Here is a 20,032-nt window from a genome sequence, read left to right as displayed (position 1 = left end):
CCTGGGCATCAATTTTTTTTTAAATCCCCAGAGAGTCTGCTTCAATGGTGCAGGCTGAGCACTGGGAGTTTTAAAAGCTCCTTGTTGATTCTGATAGCAATAGTTTGACAACCACAGTTCTATGTGACATTAGGCAAGTTGCTTAATTTCCTTGCACTTTATATAAATACTAAATAATTTTAAAGGTCTCTCCCACCTTTAAACATCTGGGATTCTTTTATTAAATATCATGCCAAACTGATTCCCTCTCTCCTCTTTCCTTCCTTCCTTCCTTCCTTCCTTCCTTTCTTCCTTCCTTCCCCCCTTCCTCCCTCCCTCCCTCTTCCTTCTCCTCCCTCCTTCCCCTCTTCTTCCTCTTCCTCCTGAACAAATGTGCTCAGAGAGTGTGAATGTAGTGGATCTGTGGTGACCCTGAAGAATGATCTGAAGTGAAGTTTCACAAGACTTGTTCTGCCTTTGGACTTGACATTGTTAACATTTTTTACACAAGATGCAGATAAGAAGACACAAAAGAAATGCCTATCAAATTTGGAAATAATCCAAAATTTATGAGGGTTAATTAATTCAATACATGAAAGAATGAGACCAAGTTCTGATCAGAAAGTCTGATTATTAATGTTGTTATTGTTTAAAAATATTCCTATAATTAAAAATATATATTTTTGGTGATGAAGATTGAACCTAATGTAATACCGCTCTATCTAAGGTATGCCCACAGCCCTATTTTTTCTCATTTTAGCATTTCCTCTTTCTATTCTTTTTTTTTTCCACATAGCATCTTGCTGTTTACTCCAGCCTGGGCTTGATCTCACTGTTTAGCCCTGGCTGGCCTGTAACTTGCAGTCCTCTTGCCTCAACCTCCCAAGTGCTGGGTTTACAGTTGTGAACCACTATGCTTCTTTTCATTTTTAATGTCAAGTTTTATGCAGATCTCAATCTGAGCTAGACATGGGGAACTATAAGTTATATGTAGCAGAAAAACAATCACTAGCTGCTTTGTAACTGCTGCTGTGGTTTGGAAAATAAACAAGGGTCAGATTATATCTTATCACATTCCACATCACATGATGCACAGCAATTCAGAAGAAGCATAAAATGAATCCTGCCGAGCATTCCCTTAGCTACCAAGTTGTTAACTGGTGCTTTCACTCCCTCCCTCCTGTCTTCCCCATTAGTGTCTATGACTGAAGGGAATCAGCTGAGAGTGGCTCCTCACAGCAAAAAGGGAGGGATTTCTCACACCCTGTCTTGGAATCAGAAGTTGAATTCATGAATATAATATGATTTAGAAGTCATGGGCTGTGGCAGTTCTTCAACAAAAGATAAGAAATCTGAGAGAGGTGAGTGCTGTGAATAAGCTTGTGTTTATGAATGAGAAGGAGGGAGTGAGACAGACTCACTCTCCTCCTTTCCTCCCTTTCTTGTTTACTCCCACCCTTCTCTTGTCTTTTCTTTCTGTTTTTTTTTTTTTGGCTGTACTGGGGTTTGAACTCAGGGCTTCATGCTTGGTAGGACAGGTGCTGTACCATGTGAGCCACTGTGCCAACTTTGAATTTTTCTTTTTTTCCCCCTTTTTCTCCCATTGTTCTCAAGCTGCCCTGTGTGATTTTGTACAAGGCATCGTTGTTTAGAATGAAGTGAAATGTTGGGGAAACATTAACTACCTATAGAATGATGTAATTTTGAATTTATGATGTACCATAAAAGAATTATCCAAGAGATAGCTTATGCTTGATTTAATTTCAGTTGAAAATGTGCCAATTTAAAATCTCAGTGGTAGGGAACAAGACACTATAATCTACACATTTCTTCAGTGCTCTTATAAATAGCTATATATATGTATATATATACACGCACATCTGTGTGACACTTAACAGCATCATTGAATTTTATTAGATTTTATAACTCTATGATCACATTTTTATATCTATTCTACACAGAAATTCATGAGCTTTGCCTCAAGTTTTTTAAATGTTGTAGGTAGAATGGGGGAATGCTAGATCAGCTGTTTCCAAAGGAAGTGTCTTGTTTCTACATAGATGATCTGCCCTCTCTACCCCCATATTATTAGAGACTTGAATGTTTCCTGTGTTTATATTGTTCTGAGGTGCTTTTTTAAGGCTGCTGGAATTTAGTTGAAAGTCACTGGAATGTTAAAGGGACAAAGCCTCCACAAGCAAATTTGCCCTTAAACTCCATCCCTTTCTTATGTAGATTATAGATAACTTTCTCAGTTTTGATTCTCTATCTTGGTTTTGGAAGTTCACTCAGGCTTACTTAGGATGCAGGGTATTCTACACTAATTAGTGTGGGATGTTTTTCTTTGGGAATTAAATGGTCTCCCAGCTGACTTGTGCTGTGTTAGCAAGCTAATCACTGAAAGTAGAAGGGGCATGGAAGGTGACTAACTCTTAAATCTTTAAGCATGTCAAGAAATAGATCTTTCAAAAGCTTCAAGGGGAAACAAATTCCATAATAGTAATTCATTAGCACTGAGCAAAGGAGCAAAGAGAGCAATTATCTTTTTTTTGGTGAGACTGGAGTTTGAACTCGGGGCTTGGCGCTTACAAAACAGGCTCTCTATTGCTTGAGCCACACCTCAGGTCCATTTTGCTCGGTTATTTTGAAGATGTGGGGAGTCTCAAGAATTAATTGCCCAGGATGGCCTCAAACCATGATCCTCTCCATCTCAGCCTTCTAAGTAGCTAGGATTATAGGTGTGAGCCACTAGCGCCCATCCATTCTTTTCATATCTAGTATTACACACAGTTCTTTAAATTTAGCAAGATTGCTTAGGTTAAGAAAGAAATATGCTGGGCTGGGATGTAGCTCAGTGGTACAGCATTTGCCTAGCATCCGTGAGGGCCTGGGTTCGATCCCAGCACCAAAAAAGAAAAGACAAAAAAAAAAAAAGAAATATGCTAAGCCCAACTGAAAAGCAAATTCTGCCTGTTTTTGAAATGCTTTTCAGCTTTTAAAATGTTAAGCAGAAATGGAAATATTAGCTTAGTTTTTTTGGGTTGGTTTTTCTTTGAAAGAATTTATTAAGATGAAATTAACATAAGATATAAATGTAAAGTGAACAACTCTGGGACATTTAGTACATTCACAATGTGTTCAGTCACCGCCCCTGTCTAGTTCTAAGATACTTCCATTACTCCAAAGTAAAACCCCTTAGCCATTAAGCAGTTTCTATTTCCCTCTTCCCTCTGCCCCTGACAACCACTAGTCTGCATTCTGTTTCTATATATTTATCATTCTGCACATTTCATGTTGATGGAATAATATACTAGGTGGCTTTTTGTGTCTGGCTTTGTCCATGTTGTAGCAGTTTTCATTTCTTTTTATTATTGAATAATACTCCACTGTGTGACTATGTCACGCTGTGTTTATTTATTCATTAATTGATGGACATAAGGTTATGAAGTTTTTATACAATTTATTGTTTGAACATAGGTTTTCAGTTTTCTTACACATATACCAATGAGTAAAATTGCTGGGTTCTATGATAGTTCTATGCCTAGCATTCTGAGAAACTTCCAAACTGTTTCCCCCAGTGACTGCACCATTCTATATTTCTACCACAGCCTTGCCAACACTTGTTCTTTTGATTGTCGTCTTCTTACTAGGTATGAAGTGGTATCTCATTGGACTTTTTTCTTATTTGCATTTCCCTAATGACCAACGATGTTGAGCATCTTTTCATGTGTTTATTAGCTATTTGTATGTCTTCCTTGGAAAAGAGTCTACTCAGCTCATTCACCCATTTTCATTTTGCATTTATTCATTTATTTTTCCCCAGCCAAATTTTTATTAGCCTATACTAATTTTGCAAAAAATGGGCTTCCTTATGACATTTTCATACATGTACATAATGTACTTTAAACATATTCACCCACATTTTAAAATTGCTATTTATTTTTATTTTATAAGAATTTTTTATATATTCTAGAAACAAATTCCTTATCAAATATATGATTTGCAAATATTTTCTCTCATTCCATGAATTCCTTTTATAGTTATTTTTTTTTAGCAGTACTGATATTTGAACTCAGGGCCTTGCGCTTGCTAGGCAAATGCTTTCCAGCCCTGTCTGCACTTTATTGATGGTGTCATTCAAGCAAGTAAGTTTTTAATTTTGATGAAGTCCAATTTATTTTTTATTTTTGGTTTCATGTGCTTTTGGCATCATATTCAAGAGTCCTTTGCTAAATCTAAGAAGACTCATGCTCATGTTTTCTCTTAAGATCTTTATAGATTTAGTTTTTATATTTGGCTTGTTGATCCACGTTGAGTCAAATTTTATATATGTATGAGGTAAGGGGACAAATTTATTCTTTGCATATTGATATACAGTTGTCCCAGTACCACTTGTAGAAAAGACTATTCTTTCTTACATTCTGATCTTGACGTCTTGTCAAAAATCAATTGACTGTAACTGTATGGGTTAATTTCTTTTTTTTTTTTAAGTGTGTCATTTTTTTATTGTTTTATTATTCATATGTGCATACAAGGCTTGGGTCATTTCTCCCCCCTGTATGGGTTAATTTCTGGACTCTCAATTTTACTTCATTAATCTATATGTCTTCCTTAAGTCAGTATCAGTTTCTTGCTGGTTGTAGCTTCGTAGAAAGTTTTAAAATTGGTAAGTATGAGTCCTTCAACTTCACTTTTGTTGTTCAAGTTTGTTTTGAATATTCTGTGTCCCTTGCATTTCTATATGAATTTTAGAATCAATTTGACATCTTCTCAAAAAGAGTCATCTGCAGTTCTGATAGAGATTGTGTTGAATCTGTAGATCGGTTAGGGAGTGTCGCTACCCTAACAATTAAACCATGTGACCCTGAACACAAGACATCCTTCCATTTATTTAAGTGGTCTTTGATTTCTTTCACCCATTTGTTGTGTTCAGAGTAAAATTTATACTTATTTTGTTAAACTTAACCTAAGTATTCTATTCTTTTTGCTGGTGTTGTAAATAGAATTGTCTTCTTAGTTTCATTTTTGGATTCTTCATTTCAAGTGTATCTAAAATAATTATCCCAGAAAGCTGGCATCATTCATTAGTAATAGCAGCTATTTCCTTAGGAATTTTTATATATAAATTCTGTCATCTTCAGAGAGAGAGATTTACTTCCTTTCTAATACTTTTTATTTTCTTGCCTAATTATTCTAGGTAGATTCTTCATTACAATATTGAATAGAAATGTGAGGGTTGATATCCTTGTCTTGATCATGGAGGGAAAGCACTTAGTCTTTCACCATTAGTCATCATATTAGTGATAATTTTTTCATAAATATTCTTTATCAGGTTGAGAAAGTTCACTCTTTGTTTATGATTTTTTAAATTAAAAGGGGAGTTTAATTTTTGTCAAAAGATTTTTTTCTGCATGTATTGAGGTGATTTTGTGTTTTTTTAACCTTTATTCTATGGTATATCATATTATGTCAACTGAATTTCAGATATTTAACTTTGCATTCCTGGGATAAATCCCTCTTAGTCATTAATCCCTCTGATGTATTAATGCTTTATATATATTGCTGAATTAAGTTTGCTAGTATTTTATACAGGAATTGCACATCTTTATTCATAAAAGTTATCAGTCTGTAGTTTTCCTATGATGTCTTTGGTTTAGATTGATATAAGGGTAATACTGGCCTCGTAAAATAAATTGGAAAGCATTCATTCCCTTCTGCATTTTGGAAAAGTTTTTGAAGAATTGGTATTAATTCTTGTTGAAATGTTTGGCAGAATTAATCAGTGAAACCATCTGGGCATGGGATTTTCTTTGTGGGTAGCTTTTTGATTACTTATTTTATTTCTTCACTACTTACAGTCTATTCAGATTTTCACTTTCTTCTTGAGTCATTTTTGGTAGTTTGTATGCTACTAGGAATTTGTGCCATCAACGAAATTTGTTAACACACATTTATTCAGAATATTCACCCACAATTCTTTTTATTTTTCCATTATATCTTCTTGAATACGTCAGTCAAGTTTTATTGTGATTTCATGTAATAGACCTATGGAATGCTGATGCAATGGTGTTTGCTCAAACATATCTCTAGATGAACATTTTAGTCATAAATATTTTTTCTCACAAATTTGGAAAATATAGAAAAGCAATTGGCAATAACTAATACTTACTCATTATTCTCCTACCCAGAGATAACAACTTCTAGGTCCCTCTCCCCTTTGGTATAATGTATATTTTTAATCATCCTAAATACTTGTTTTATTTTAACCTCACTTGCAGCACCAAAATACAATTCTTTAATTATTTCTCAAGTTGTTATAAATCCTTTTCAGGCATCACTTTAGCCATTGCTAAATATTTCATTTAAGGGAGAGAGAATAATATAATTAAATTTATTTTATTTTATTTTATTTTTATTTTTTCTTTTATTCATATGTGCATACAATGTTTGGGTCATTTCTCCCCCCTTCTCCCCACCCCCTCCCTCTCCCCCACCCCCTCGCTACCAGTCAGAAACTATTTTACCCTTATCTCTAATTTTGTTGAAGAGAGAGTATAAGCAATAATAGGAAGGACAAGGGGTTTTGCTAGTTGAGATAAGGATAGCTATACAGGGAGTTCACTCGCATTGCTTTCCTGTACATGTGTGTTACCTTCTAAATTAATTCTTCTCGAACTAACCTTTTCTCTAGTTCCTGGTCCCCTTCTCCTATTGGCCTCTGTCACTTAAAAGTATCTGCATCAGTTGAGAGAGAATAATATAATTAAGTATTCTTCTAATATTGGACCTTTTTGGTGAAATACAAATAACACTTGAAGCATTTGTTCATGCAAAGGTGTTTCCTTGTTCCATAATCAGATGCCTAGATGTGAAATTACTCTGTCAAGTGTGTTTTGACTATTTTGAAAGGTCTTGATAGAAAAGAATGGCTATTATTTCCTGATTGCCAACTGTATTCTATAGAGTGCTTAACATGTTCTATTTATATTGTGTTTACTCCTTAAAATAAACCTGAGTAAAGTGTTACTATTCCTGCTCATATAACTGAAGCAGCTCATGCTCAGCAAGGTATATAATTATCAAGATTGTACAGTCTTCCAGTACATGGGATTTGAACCCATGAAGTTCTAACTACAAAGTGTTTTGCTGACAGGGATTACACCCTTTTTTAATACTATCTCCTAATGTTACTGTCTTCAGAAACTAGCTTTAATTACATTTACTTATGTAAAGTAACTTTTATTTGTATAGTACTTGTGTAGTTGGCCAGGCCCTTTCATTTGATCTATACAACCTTGTGAAGGATTGCTTTCAATTTGTAGAAATGGAAACTGAGGCTTTGAGAGGCAAAGTGATTTGCTCAAGAATACATAGCTAGTAAGTGGCATAGTGGTGGCAAGAGCTCAATACCTGTCTTGTGGACTGACTAGTGTTAGGGTTATTTTCTTGTTTGGTTATTCAGCTCTACCATGTTCTCTGGTTCTGCAGTACTATGCAGTTTTCAGAAAGAGTAGCCTACATATAAGGACGAGGCTATTGTCTTCTGGTAAGCTAGTCACTTTCCATGTACAGAAGTAGCCTCTTATTACCATTACTCTTGCTTTTTCACTCTTGTATGATATGCAACAGGCAAGAGAATACTAGTAATAGCTATCATTTATTGAGTGCCTACTACATTCATTACTTCTCACTGAAACCCTTGGAGGAAGCTCTGATCAGTTTCCTTTTATAGAAGAGGAAACTGAGACTTGAATTAAAAAATTGCCCAAAGTTACACACTGGTACTGTGGGCGTAACTCAAATGGTAGAGTGCCTGCTGAGGCTGAGTTAGAACCAGATGTGTCAGAATCCTAAGTTCAAGTCCCTTCTGATATGCTCCCCTGACTTGCAGAATTTGAACTGATCTGCATATCAGAAATTTTAAAATGCAGTTTCATTCTTCTGAAATTCACTTTGCTTAAAATTTTATGTTGATGGATTTCCAGTAAATAATCCGTTGCCTTTTTTTTCCTTAGAGCGCTTTGAGACTGCTAATATATTTTCTTTTATTTCTTCCCTTGAGACAACTTTGAAATGCATTTTTTCAGTTTCTGTAAGTGCCAAGGAGCTGAAAAAGACTATCTATACCTTTCTGGCTTTGAAGTTTGATGCTTAAGTTATGACAAATAGATTTCTCTAATGGAGTTTGTTCTTGCCAAAAGTATTTGTTCTTTATTTTTATTTAACAACCTAACAAATAAAAGTAGCAAACAAAATATTTCTTTAATTCTTAGTGGGATTCTTTGTAAAAAAATTATATTAGTAAAAATTTAATTAGTTTATTTAAACAAGTTCACTTATTTATTTAAAAATCTAAGAAGCCATTTTGTTTGTTTTGTTTTGCTTTCCTTTCCTTTTGCAAACCTACAGGGAACATAAAAGTACACTAAAGAGCATACCCATATGCCTTTTCCTAGATTCACCAGTTGTTAATATTTTTGCTATCCTTTCTCTTCCCCTCCTTCCTTCTCTCCTTCTCAATTTAAAAATAACCTAGAGATATGATGATATTATCATCTATATATTTCGCCACACATGTCCTATAAAAGAGGAATATTATCTTATATAAATACAATACTAAACCACACTGAAGAAATTAAATTTTGCTAAGGTAATGTTTTAAATATATATGTATATGTGTGTATATATGTATAGAGAGATACCTATAGATAACATATTCAAACTTTCACGGTTGTCCAATATTGCTGCCTACCCTCTCCTCATCTATCCTAGCCTAGAGAAAATGATCTGACAGATTCTTGAATGAGCTTAAAGTCCAGTGAAGCATGTTCAGTACTTATTTTGCTCTATTTTCTGGCAGTACTTGGTACTCTTGCACACTCCTTTCTTAAATACTCATTACCCTAGTCTTCATGACAGTACATTCTCCTAATTTTCCTTTTAGGACTTTGCTTCAACTGTTTATGTGGGCTGATTTTTCTCCCAACTTTTCAATGTTGGGGTTCCTCTTGGCCCTCTTATCTTATCACACTCATGCCCCCCTTGGGTCAGTTTACTCTATGGCATTATCCCCAGTATATTAAGACCACTAATGCCTGTACTCCTAGTTACTCAGGAAGCATAGATTGGGAGGATTACTGTTAGAGGGCAGCTGGGGTGGGGGGAGTTTACAAGACCCTATCTCAATCCCTTAAAAAAAAGCTTGGCATGGGCTATGTGGGAAGCATAAATAGGATCACCGTCCAGGCTGGCCTGGGTATAAACATGAGACCCTATTCAAAAAATACATAAAGCAAAAAGAACTGAGGCAGAGCACGTGCCTGGCACGTGCAAAGCCCTGAGTTCAAACTCCAGTTCTGCAAAAAAAAAAAAAAAGACTGGTTAATCTTTTTAAACATTTTTTGTATTATTGTTGTGCTGGTTTGGTGTACATTGGGGTATTTATAAAGGTTCTTATTTTTTTTCATTTTTCTTTTATTATTCATATGTGCATACAAGGCTTGGTTCATTTCTCCCCCCTGCCCCCACCCCCTCCCTTACCACCCACTCCGCCCCCTCCCTCTCCCCCCCTCAATACCCAGCAGAAACTATTTTGCCCTTATTTCTAATTTTGTGGTAGAGAGAGTATAAGCAATAATAGGAAGGAACAAGGGTTTTTGCTGGTTGAGATAAGGATAGCTATACAGGGCATTGACTCACATTGATTTCCTGTGCGTGGGTGTTACCTTCTAGGTTAATTCTTTTTGATCTAACCTTTTCTCTAGTACCTGTTCCCCTTTTCCTATTGGCCTCAGTTGCTTTAAGGTATCTGCTTTAGTTTCTCTGCGTTAAGGGCAACAAATGCTAGCTAGTTTTTTAGGTGTCTTACCTATCCTCACCCCTTCCTTGTGTGCTCTCGCTTTTATCATGTGCTCATAGTCCAATCCCCTTGTTGTGTTTGCCCTTGATCTAATGTCCACCTATGAGGGAGAACATACAATTTTTGGTCTTTTGGGCCAGGCTAACCTCACTCAGAATGATGTTCTCCAATTCCATCCATTTACCAGCGAATGATAACATTTCGTTCTTCTTCATGGCTGCAAAGAATTCCATTGTGTATAGATACCACATTTTCTTAATCCATTCGTCATTGGTGGGGCATCTTGGCTGTTTCCATAACTTGGCTATTGTGAATAGTGCTGCAATAAACATGGGTATGCAGGTGCCTCTGGAGTAGCCTGTGTCACAGTCTTTTGGGTATATCCCCAAGAGTGGTATTGCTGGATCAAATGGTAGATCAATGTCTAGCTTTTTAAGTAGCCTCCAAATTTTTTTCCAGAGTGGGTGTACTAGTCTACATTCCCACCAACAGTGTAAGAGGGTTCCTTCCCCCCCCCCCCCCGCATCCTCGCCAACACCTGTTGTTGGTGGTGTTGCTGATGATGGCTATTCTAACAGGGGTGAGGTGGAATCTTAGTGTGGTTTTAATTTGCATTTCCTTTATTGCTAGAGATGGTGAGCATTTTTTCATGTGTTTTTTGGCCATTTGAATTTCTTCTTTTGAGAAAGTTCTGTTTAGTTCATTTGCCCGTTTCTTTATTGGTTCATTCGTTTTGGGAGAATTTAGTTTTTTAAGTTCCCTATATATTCTGGTTATCAAATACATCATGCTTGCATTCACTCCCTCCACTGCTCTCTTTCATCCCCCTTCCCCAATTCCTGGAACAGTTTGAACAGGTATCATTTTTGCATTTATATACATGTGTATACATTAAGAAGACTCCTAAATCTTTGTTTTCAGCCCACATTATGTGCTATCATCCTTGGTTTATTGAAAATCATTTCGAATACTTTCTTTTGTAAAAGGGAAACTACTTTTTTATTTGAAATTATATTCCCTCTAATAATAATTCTTAATAATTTACTTTTTATATGATGTCTTGGCCTTGAAATTTGTATTGAATTGATATTACATATACACTTATTGCTTGAATAAAACAGGCAAAAGCCCCAAACAAAAAACCCAACAAACTTTTTGTTCTGTATGCCAATTAAATACATCTTCAGTTTTTTTGTTTAATTCACTTTGTGATTAGTCTTCCTTTGCTTTAAAATTCCAAGTATTTTGAGACTCTGAGAGGGGCTATTTAGATATCCATTCTAGAATCCCGAGCCTTTAGAGGTAGAAAATACTGCTTAATGTGTATAGCATTTCCATTTCAACCTTAAGTGGTTTTTACTGGGATTCCAGCCTTTACCAACGTTCAAAAAGAATCCAGCTTTATAGTTTTACTTGTTAGAAAATTCTGTTAAATCAAGGTATGTTTCAACTCAGTGTAAGAAAGGGCAATACCTTACCCCAATTGCCAGCTACTTGCCCTAATCAGAAATCTTATATAATTACGGTTTTGTATTTTATTAGCAGGTGCAAAAGACAAAAATTAAGTACAGATTATATTTGACTTTGGAAGAACAAATGTGGCAATAAACTCAAATTAGTAGTTAATAACAAGAGAGAAATAAAACAAAAATTGTTTTCATGATTTTTAAGATTTTCCTGAGTGAAGATTAAAGGTCATTACTGGATTGTTGAATAGAAATATTTCCTATGAGAAATGTTTTAATAATTTAAATGATAGTAATACCTTTATATCACTAAATTTCTGTATATAGTTAAGAATATAATACATTTATACATTTGATATCTTCAGAATAATGCATCTTTTAGAAAACTTGCAAAAAATAATATGGTAGAGAAGTCACAGTTACTTGTAAACTGTTGTTCTCCAGATCTTACTGTTAAACTGATTTGGCTTAATATTTTGTTATCTTATAGATAAGACTTCACATTTCCCTGAACTGGTAGCATAGTCAAGTATTATAACTCTGATGGGTAAAAATGGCTTTATGTAACCTTTGTGTTGTACCATTTCCCTGAGGGATAAAATAGGGCTTTAAATACTGTATTTAAAAATCTGAATCCTAGGCTCTGTGCAGTGTCAGAAGCCTGTAATCCTAGTTTACTTGGGAGGCAGAGATCGGGAGGATGTTGGATCTATGCTAGCCTGGGAAATAGGTTTGCCAGACCCAATCTCAACCAATGGCTGGGCATAGTGGTACGTGCCTGTCATCATACTAGCTATATTGGAGAAGCACAAGTATGAGGCTATGATCCAGGCCAACTTGGGCATCAAGTGAGACCCTATGTCAAAACTCACCAACACAAAAAGTGCTGGCAGAATGGCTAAAGTGTTAGAGCACCTGCCCAGCAAGTGCCAGGCCCTGAGTTCAACCCCCAGTTTTGCCCCCAAAAAGAGTCTGAATCCTAATAAATACAGAAGCGATGAGTTACAAAGTGACTGTCTTGCAACTGCCATAGCAATAAATGCTTTAAGCAAAAATTATTGGCTAGCCACCACACCCTGTAATCCCAGCTACCCAGGAGTTGAAGGCCAGCTCAGGTAAAGTTAGTGAGACACTATCTCAAAAATGAAATACAAAACTAAAAGGCTGGGGGCATGGCTCAAATGGTGCAGAGCTGGGCAGGGCCTTGGATTTGAACCCTGAGTTCAATCCCCACTGTGCCAAAAAACAAACAAACAAAACCAATGGATGTTTTAGAGAACAGAATGTACACAAATTCTCAAAGCATATTCCTAAAAATTGTTCATTAATTTAAAAGAGAAAATAGTACTTTGACAGTATGGAATTTTATGTGGATATCACTGTTACCAAATTGTCCAAGTTAGCGTAACCAGTAATGAGACTGATTAACATCACGTGCCTCTTGTTGTAATGCCCTCAGAAAGACACATTGCTTATCCTACCAAAATGTATAATATGAATCTAATTGTGAGTAAATAGCAGAAATATCTAAATTGAGGGGTGTTTTGTGAACAACTAGCTTGTACTCTGAAAAAGTTTAAGTGTCATTAAAGAGAAAAGCTAAGAAATTGTTCTAGAGTAAAGGAGACTGAAGAAATGATGTGTGGAGGAAGAATGCATTTATGACAAAATATTAACATTTATAGTATTGTTATCATTTTCCCATACATTTGAAAGTATGTCAAATTATCAAGAAAAAATCCTACTCGTGTGCAACCTGTGTTTACCAAGTTGTGGTTTATGCCTTTCCTTGTTTTTGGTGTCTTCCAATTTCCTCATTCATCAAAGACTTCCAAGTCCCAGCATCATCATGAGTACCTTCACTGTACATGTGAATAACCCCCACATGTTTTGATTTCCTACATTGCAATAACTTCCTCCACTGCTCAACTTTATTTTCTCAGTCCCATTTCCTGCTCCAGTGGTCTCATTCTCAGATCTCCTGGTTTTCACTGAAATCTCTAAGCCTTCGACTCTTCCTACGTGTCCTTGTGTTTGAGCTTCCTCTTGTCTTCACTTTCCACCGCATTCACTTTCCCCATCTTCTATTTGCTGTCACTTCAGCCAGTTAACATCATCCACAGTAATCATAGTTTAGGGTATTTAAGCAGTAGGTGAAATGTTTAATGTAACTTGGCCACAGTTCATTTATGGGAAGGGAAAAGATATTGGTGGCTTGATTTATATTTTTCTATAGGGCTAATTCAGCTTTATTTATTTATATTATTAATTTATTTACTTTGCAGTGCTAGAGATCAAACCCAAGGCCTTGCACATGCTAGGCAAGTGCTCTACCACTGAGCTACAGCCCCAGTCTGACTTATTTATGTATTTTGTGGTACTTGGGATAGAACCCAGGGCCTTGTACATGCTAGATTAGTGCTTTATACCCTCAGCCCTTTGTGGTTTTTTTTTTTTTTTTAAGATAATGGCTCACTACCTTTGCCCAGGCTTGCCTCCTACCTCTGCCTCTTGAGTACCTGGGATTACAGGCATGTGCCACCACATCAGGCTTGATTTATGTATTTTTGAGTCACCTTTAGATTGTATCTTCTTTGTCCACAAATTTCTGGTATGTGTGTTCAGTTTTGCACATCGTATTTTGTCCTTAAATGTTATTTTCAGCTTTTCTATGTGCAGTAATAGTTTGGCTGTAGCTGTGGCACTAAAAAATCCAGATGGATGTATTGGAATGTGGTATAATTGGAAAGGATCTTAGAGATCACAAAGTTCTCATTGTTCAGATGAGAAACTGAGGACCAGGGAGGTGGCACCTGGCTCAGTCAGGACCAAAATGGAGGTTTCCTGATAAAAAATTCAGAACTTGTTTTTATTAACTCATATAGTTGGGGTTCCTGGGTGGGAGAGTGACTGAGTGAGTGAGTAAATAAAAAGTCAAAGAAATGACCTCTAATTTTTGCCATTCTCTAACTAGAAGGCCAGAGGTTTCTGAGAATCACAAAACCTCTTTGGCACTTGGGGAAAATGACAGTTTTAAAAAGTCAGGCTGCCAGAGTGGCTCAAGTGGTAGAGGGCCTGCTTAGCAAGCGTGAGGCTCTGAGTTTAAACCCCAGTACCACACACACAAAAAAATCAGTGAAGGAACAATTTTATAAATATAAAATAACCAAAAAAGAAGTAATTGAGGGCTGGCAGAGTGGCTCAACCAGTAAGAGCGCCTGCCTAGCAAGCATGAGGCCCTGAGTTCAAACTCTGGTGCCACCAAAAAACAAGAAGAATAACAAAATAGAACCTTGCAACTAAAAAGTCAAAGAAATGACCTCTATTTCTAACTGGAAGTCCAGACAGAGGTTTCTGAGAATAATAAAAACCAGTTCTGGCACTTGGGGAAAGTGATAGTTTTAAAATATCTGTCATTGTTTGGAGACTTGGCTTCATGCTCTACTGTCTTGTTTAAGAAAAATGCTTTTGAGCGTCAGCAACTATGAATTGTGCCCTTGCTCTGCATCCCTGCCAGGGTTTATGGATGAGCAAGCCTCTTAAGGTCTTTGTCCTTATTGCTGCCTGTCTTAGTCCATATTCTGTTTGCTCTAACAGAATACCACAGGCTGTAATTTATAAATAAAAGACATTTCTCACAGTTCTGGAGACTGGGAAGACCAGTATCATGATGTTGGCATCTGGTGAGAGCCTTCTTGCACCTCTAACATGGCAGAGGACATCACGTGGTGAGAGAGTATACACAAGCAGAGAGAAAAGGGGGTAAACTCATCCTTTCTATCAGAACCCTACGCCTGAGATAATAGTTTTAATTCCTTCATGAGGGATCTAAGGCCATCCCAAAGGTCCTATTTACTATATTATCACAATAGCAATTGCATTTCAACATGCGTTTTTGGGGGGGACATTGAAACCACAGCATTACCCAAGAAGCAGGCTTTGTGATCATCTCTGTCTACCTGGCATGGGCTTTGCAAAGTGTTTCCCGTGAAGCTGGAAGTCTAACTTGGAACAGCCACATGCTCTTACAGAGGAGAACTATAGAATATCTACCTGTCCTCAAAAATAACAATCGTGATACCTGTGGTTCCCAGCCAGAGGTGAGCCATACCCCATTCTCATCATGCTTTGAGCAGCCAACATAATAGATGCTTTTCCTTTTCATTTAAAGCCTTTTTCCACTGGAGGATTTATTCTCTTTCCAGATCATTTGAATTCCTTTTAATCAGCTCTAACACACTTGTGCCTCTGTGTCTTCCTGTGTGGATATCAGGCCCCTTAAAGATTCATTAAATATTCATTTATCCTGGTGCCTCCTTAGGGGGCCTCTGCCAGAAGAATTTCAATAACAGAATTTTTAAAATGCCAAATATGAAACTTCTTGTTTAAAGGACTATCTGCCAAAGAAACTCCTATTTAAAAAAGAAACAAAGTAAACGTACCAGTCAGCATGAAAAGAAACACTAGACAGAGAGTCTTAACTAAGCAGTCATTCAACAAATATTTATTGAGCACCTACTGTGCAACAGAGATTGTTCCAGACTCAGGGAATATAGCAACTAACCCAGAGAACAGAATCCCAGATTACATTTTATGGGCAACGGCAGATTATAATAATAACTAAAATGTGTTTTATATCAGATAATAATAAGTGCTGTGGAGAAAACATAAGGAAGGAGATTGAGGATGAGGGGAAGGGTGCTATTTCAAAAATAGTGCTCAGAAAATCTTCATTGAGAAGGTGACCTCAGAGTAAAGACTGAAGACTCTAAGGGAGTGAATCCTGTGCAGGTTAACATGATACTTCTTGCTGTTTGTTGGCTCTTGGGTTCTGAAATGGTAGTTGTTTGTCCATGGAAGTCTATGAGAAGTCTAATGAAATAGTATGTGGAACTAGCAAGTCTTTGGAACAGTAGACTTTGTTACCCGGAGAGAGTTTTTTATGTGTGATGCTGGGAATTGGACCTAGAACCTTGCCCATCCTACGCAAGTACTCTACCACTCATCTTTGGCCCCAGCCTGAGAGAGACAATTAGAAAAAATTTCCTAGCATTTATTGAGTACTTTCTATATGTCATGCAATGTGCCATGTATTTTATATTAATCAGTTAATACATTGCTAATACCTATGTCAACACATTACTAATATGTTATTATGTACTATTACAACACCCCAGGATGGTATTCATTCATTCATTCATTCTTTCAACAAAGATGCATTAGACTGGAGGTGTGGCTCAAGTGGTAGAATGCCTGCTTTGCAAGCGTGAAGCCCTGAGTTCAAACCCCAGTCCCACCAAACAAACAAACAGACAAACCAAGCAACCAACCGACCAACCAAAAAACCCAAAGTCCCATTGCCAGGCCTTGCTTGCCCCAGGTGCTGAGGATGCAGCAGTGCATAAAGTGAAGTTTTTATTTGCATGAAGCTTAGTTAATAGAGGAAAGTAGGCAGTAAATACATGAACATATGACTGTAGAATGTCAGGTAGTAAAGAATGTCATGGAGAACCATACCACAGCTGATTAAGATAGGGAATGTAAGGTGGAGGAAGAGGAGGGAAGGTGTTATTTTATGTAGTGCCTAACTTTTCATGGCTGATTCTGAATGCCATGCTGGGTTGTATACCACAATGGTTATAAGCCCAGATTGTGGAATTACAGAAGTCTGAATTTGCCTCTACGTTTGCCCACTGACAAACAATGTGACCCCAAACAAATTATTTCTGGGTCTCAGTTTCCTTGTCTGTAAAATAAGGCTAATGATGATTCATAGGATTGTTGGAAGAATTACATCACATCACGTAAAATCAGATGATCTACATGAATCATCAAGCACAATTACTGGCACAAAACAAATGCTCTAAATGTATTATTTGTCTTGTTCACTAACCCCCTAAGTGGACATTTAATTTCTTTTAAAATATCATGACAATGATGACTACCAGAGAAATGAATCCATTAAAAATAGAAAAGAAAACAAACAAAAAACACAGCTTGGCAATAGAGAAACTACCTGTGCTGGGCACAGAAAATTGTTCAGGTAACTATTTATTGAACCTGTGCTGTTGCTTCCTTTTGGGCACATGGCAAGAGCTTTTTTCTTTTTTCCTGCATGGAATTAATGTGACAGGGAAGCCAAGTCCTGTTTCATAATGAAGCAGCAGGACCTAAAGCAGGTCTAAGGTTTTCACCAATCCCAGAACCGAATGACATAGATCATTACCTCTTTGGGCAGGATTGGGGGTGTTTGAGCCAGAGCCCCTTGGGGTAGGATGAAATCATATTTGGGCTTTATCTCTTGCCACCTTGGAGGTTTCTGCTCTAGAGAAGGGTCTTCGAGTGGGTAGTTTGGACTGTAAAGGTGAGTGGGTTCTCAGGTGCCAGGTAAGCTTTTAGAGGTCTGATGTCAATTTGCCCAACCCCTCCCTGCCAGTCTTCTTTCCTCTCCAGAGAGGTTTCTGTCCTTTGGTTGCCCAAGGCCAACAGCTGGATGTAGATCAAAACCACTTTATCAATCTCTGCACATGTACTCTCAAAATCCCAGTGTAGTAATGAAGTGGGGCCTGATTCAGAGCACCCAGGAAGTTGGGAACTTAAAGCCTAAGCAGAACCTACTTTTTCCACCCCACTGAGACCAGCTCATCAGGCAGGGTCCAGGCAGGAGGTTCACAGAGGGGTTAGAGAGGATTTCCTTTGAGTAAAGAATTGCCACATAGGTATCCAGTGTTGATCTGTTAACTAAGAATTCTGAAGTATACAGAGGTAGCAACTTCAGGAGAGTTTCCAGCCCTAAGGCTGAGAGAACAAAGGGAAAACAGCAGAATGATGTCACTTTAGAAACTTGGAGAGATCCTACAGAAGTGAACTTCAGCCCTTTGAGAAGTACTGCTCAGCTCGTGCTGGTGTATCAGGGGCTTCCACAGGCTAGTTTTGCAAATGGTAGGCCATTGAAAATTGGATCCAACTGCTTGCTGCACAGGTAAAGAGTAGATGCTAGGTTATGTGAACAGGACACAGGTGGAAGGAGGATGTTTCTTATAAAGTCTCCCTGTACCAGCTGGCAAAGCCCACATGCGGTCTGCAGAGTCCCTCAGTATAGCTGAGCTGACTGGAGAAGAGTTGGGTTGGAGTTGAGCTAGGATAGCTCATTAAGTGGTATTTGTGCTCAGGTGGAGGAGTGCGGGAGTAGACAGGTGTGGTGATTCTGAAGCCGAGGGTCAGCATCTCGACTTTGGAGTAGAAGAGAAAGGGCAAAACAGAGGAGGGCTGGGTGAGTGGTTCAGTGGTAGAGTGCTTGCCCAGCATGCATATGGCACTGGGTTCCATCCCCAGCACTGTAAGAAAACAGATAACCGAACATGGCTGTCTACCTTCCAAGGCCCAGGATCCACACCCTCTAATAAAATAGAGCCCAGTGATTGTGATTGTGGTGTGTGCTTACCAAATGAAGCAGCGACTTCTCCCTCGGAGCGTATGGTGGGGATCCCGGCAAAGGATGAGACAGAAGCCAGGTAGAGATGGGAGAGGGAATTTAGCACCCCTTTCTCTCCCTGCATGGGGGAAGAGTAGAAAGGATAATATACGTAAAGTGTCGAGCTAGTGCCAGGCACATAGTAGGCATTCAGTGAATGGTAGCTATTGTTATTCAAAGGAAGGAAAGGTAAAAATGGGTTAGAGAATGAAGTAACTGGCTGTAGTGGAGAACGCCCAGGGTTTGGACTCAGAGTGCTCAGTCTACAATAGATAAGTGACTTTAAGTAACAGGTGACATACTTACTATTCTGAGTGCAAAGTTTCCTTATGTGTAACATGAAGATAACAATACTTGTAAGCACTGAATGTCTTCTAGTAGCTCCTGAACATTTTTTTTTGTTATTAATAGAATTAAGTTTGGCTAGTTGTTGATGTTTCTAACATGACATAGAAAAGACTTCCGTGATCATTTTTCCACTACCTCACTGAACTGAAGCAGAGAAAAAGGCCATTAGCTGTATGTAAAGCATTGGCTCTGGAGTCCATTAGATCTGGGTTCGAGTCCTCACTGGACATTTCTACGTACCAGCTAAATGAGGTTAAGTAGGTTCTTTAGGCTTCACAGTGTGGTGTGGACTGGGGTAACTGATACAATGCCAGACCCTCAGCAAAGTGCAGGAATAGCAACATTGTGCTGATGTTTATGAGAACCCTTGGGAGAAAGGGGTTAGCTTATCCCGACAGTGACTACCCCACAGAAGAGGGATTCAGGGGAGCCTGGTTACTCCATAATGACATTTTGAGAACTCTTGAGATTTTGGTCATGGTACTCCCAATTACTTGCTTTGCAATATCAAACAAGTCACTCTTTCTTCCTCCTGTGGTTTTTCCATATGGAGATCATGGACTTAAGGTCTCTGGTCCATTTCCCTGAGTTTTCTGGCAGGTAAATAATGAAACTAGAGTCTCTAGAAACCATAATCCTTGGGGAAGCTCTAAATAAACATTCTCGAGTGGCTGGATCCTGACAGTACTCTGTGTACCACACCATACTAAAACCAAAGGATGCTGTTACTGGAGGTGGGACTTCTGCTTTCAGAACTCAAACTCTTTAATTTTCTGCACTAGCTGGGAAAAATGATAGCATGAATGAAAGGAGCTAGCTGTTTGTGATTGTTCTTCACTCTAAAACTTGAGGCATATGACAGTATATCTTTAATTATCTCTCACTTGATCTCTTTCTTCAATACTG

At 37.7% G+C, this 20,032-nt stretch overlaps 1 protein-coding gene across 7 annotated transcripts in view; it reads left to right on the top strand.

Moving 5' to 3' along the window:
• The window catches only part of LOC109674958 (serine/threonine-protein phosphatase with EF-hands 1-like), a 120,953-nt gene that overhangs the window by 24,149 nt on the left and 76,772 nt on the right, over nucleotides 1-20,032 (top strand). For 6 of the 7 annotated variants that reach the window (XM_074064226.1, XM_074064224.1, XM_074064222.1 and 3 more), the window contains one exon: nucleotides 1,176-1,340. The exons of the other annotated variant lie outside the window; for it this stretch is intronic. In XM_074064226.1, the coding sequence (XP_073920327.1) occupies nucleotides 1,295-1,340 (46 nt within the window). In that variant the 5' untranslated portion in view covers nucleotides 1,176-1,294. The remainder of the gene's footprint in view (nucleotides 1-1,175; nucleotides 1,341-20,032) is intronic. 7 annotated transcript variants of the gene reach the window in all.

The sequence above is a fragment of the Castor canadensis genome, chromosome X (assembly GCF_047511655.1).
Source record: "Castor canadensis chromosome X, mCasCan1.hap1v2, whole genome shotgun sequence".
Classification (NCBI taxonomy): Eukaryota; Metazoa; Chordata; class Mammalia; order Rodentia; family Castoridae; genus Castor; species Castor canadensis.
Note: the sequence above shows the minus strand (reverse complement) of the source record. Positions and strands in the feature narration are given on the sequence as shown.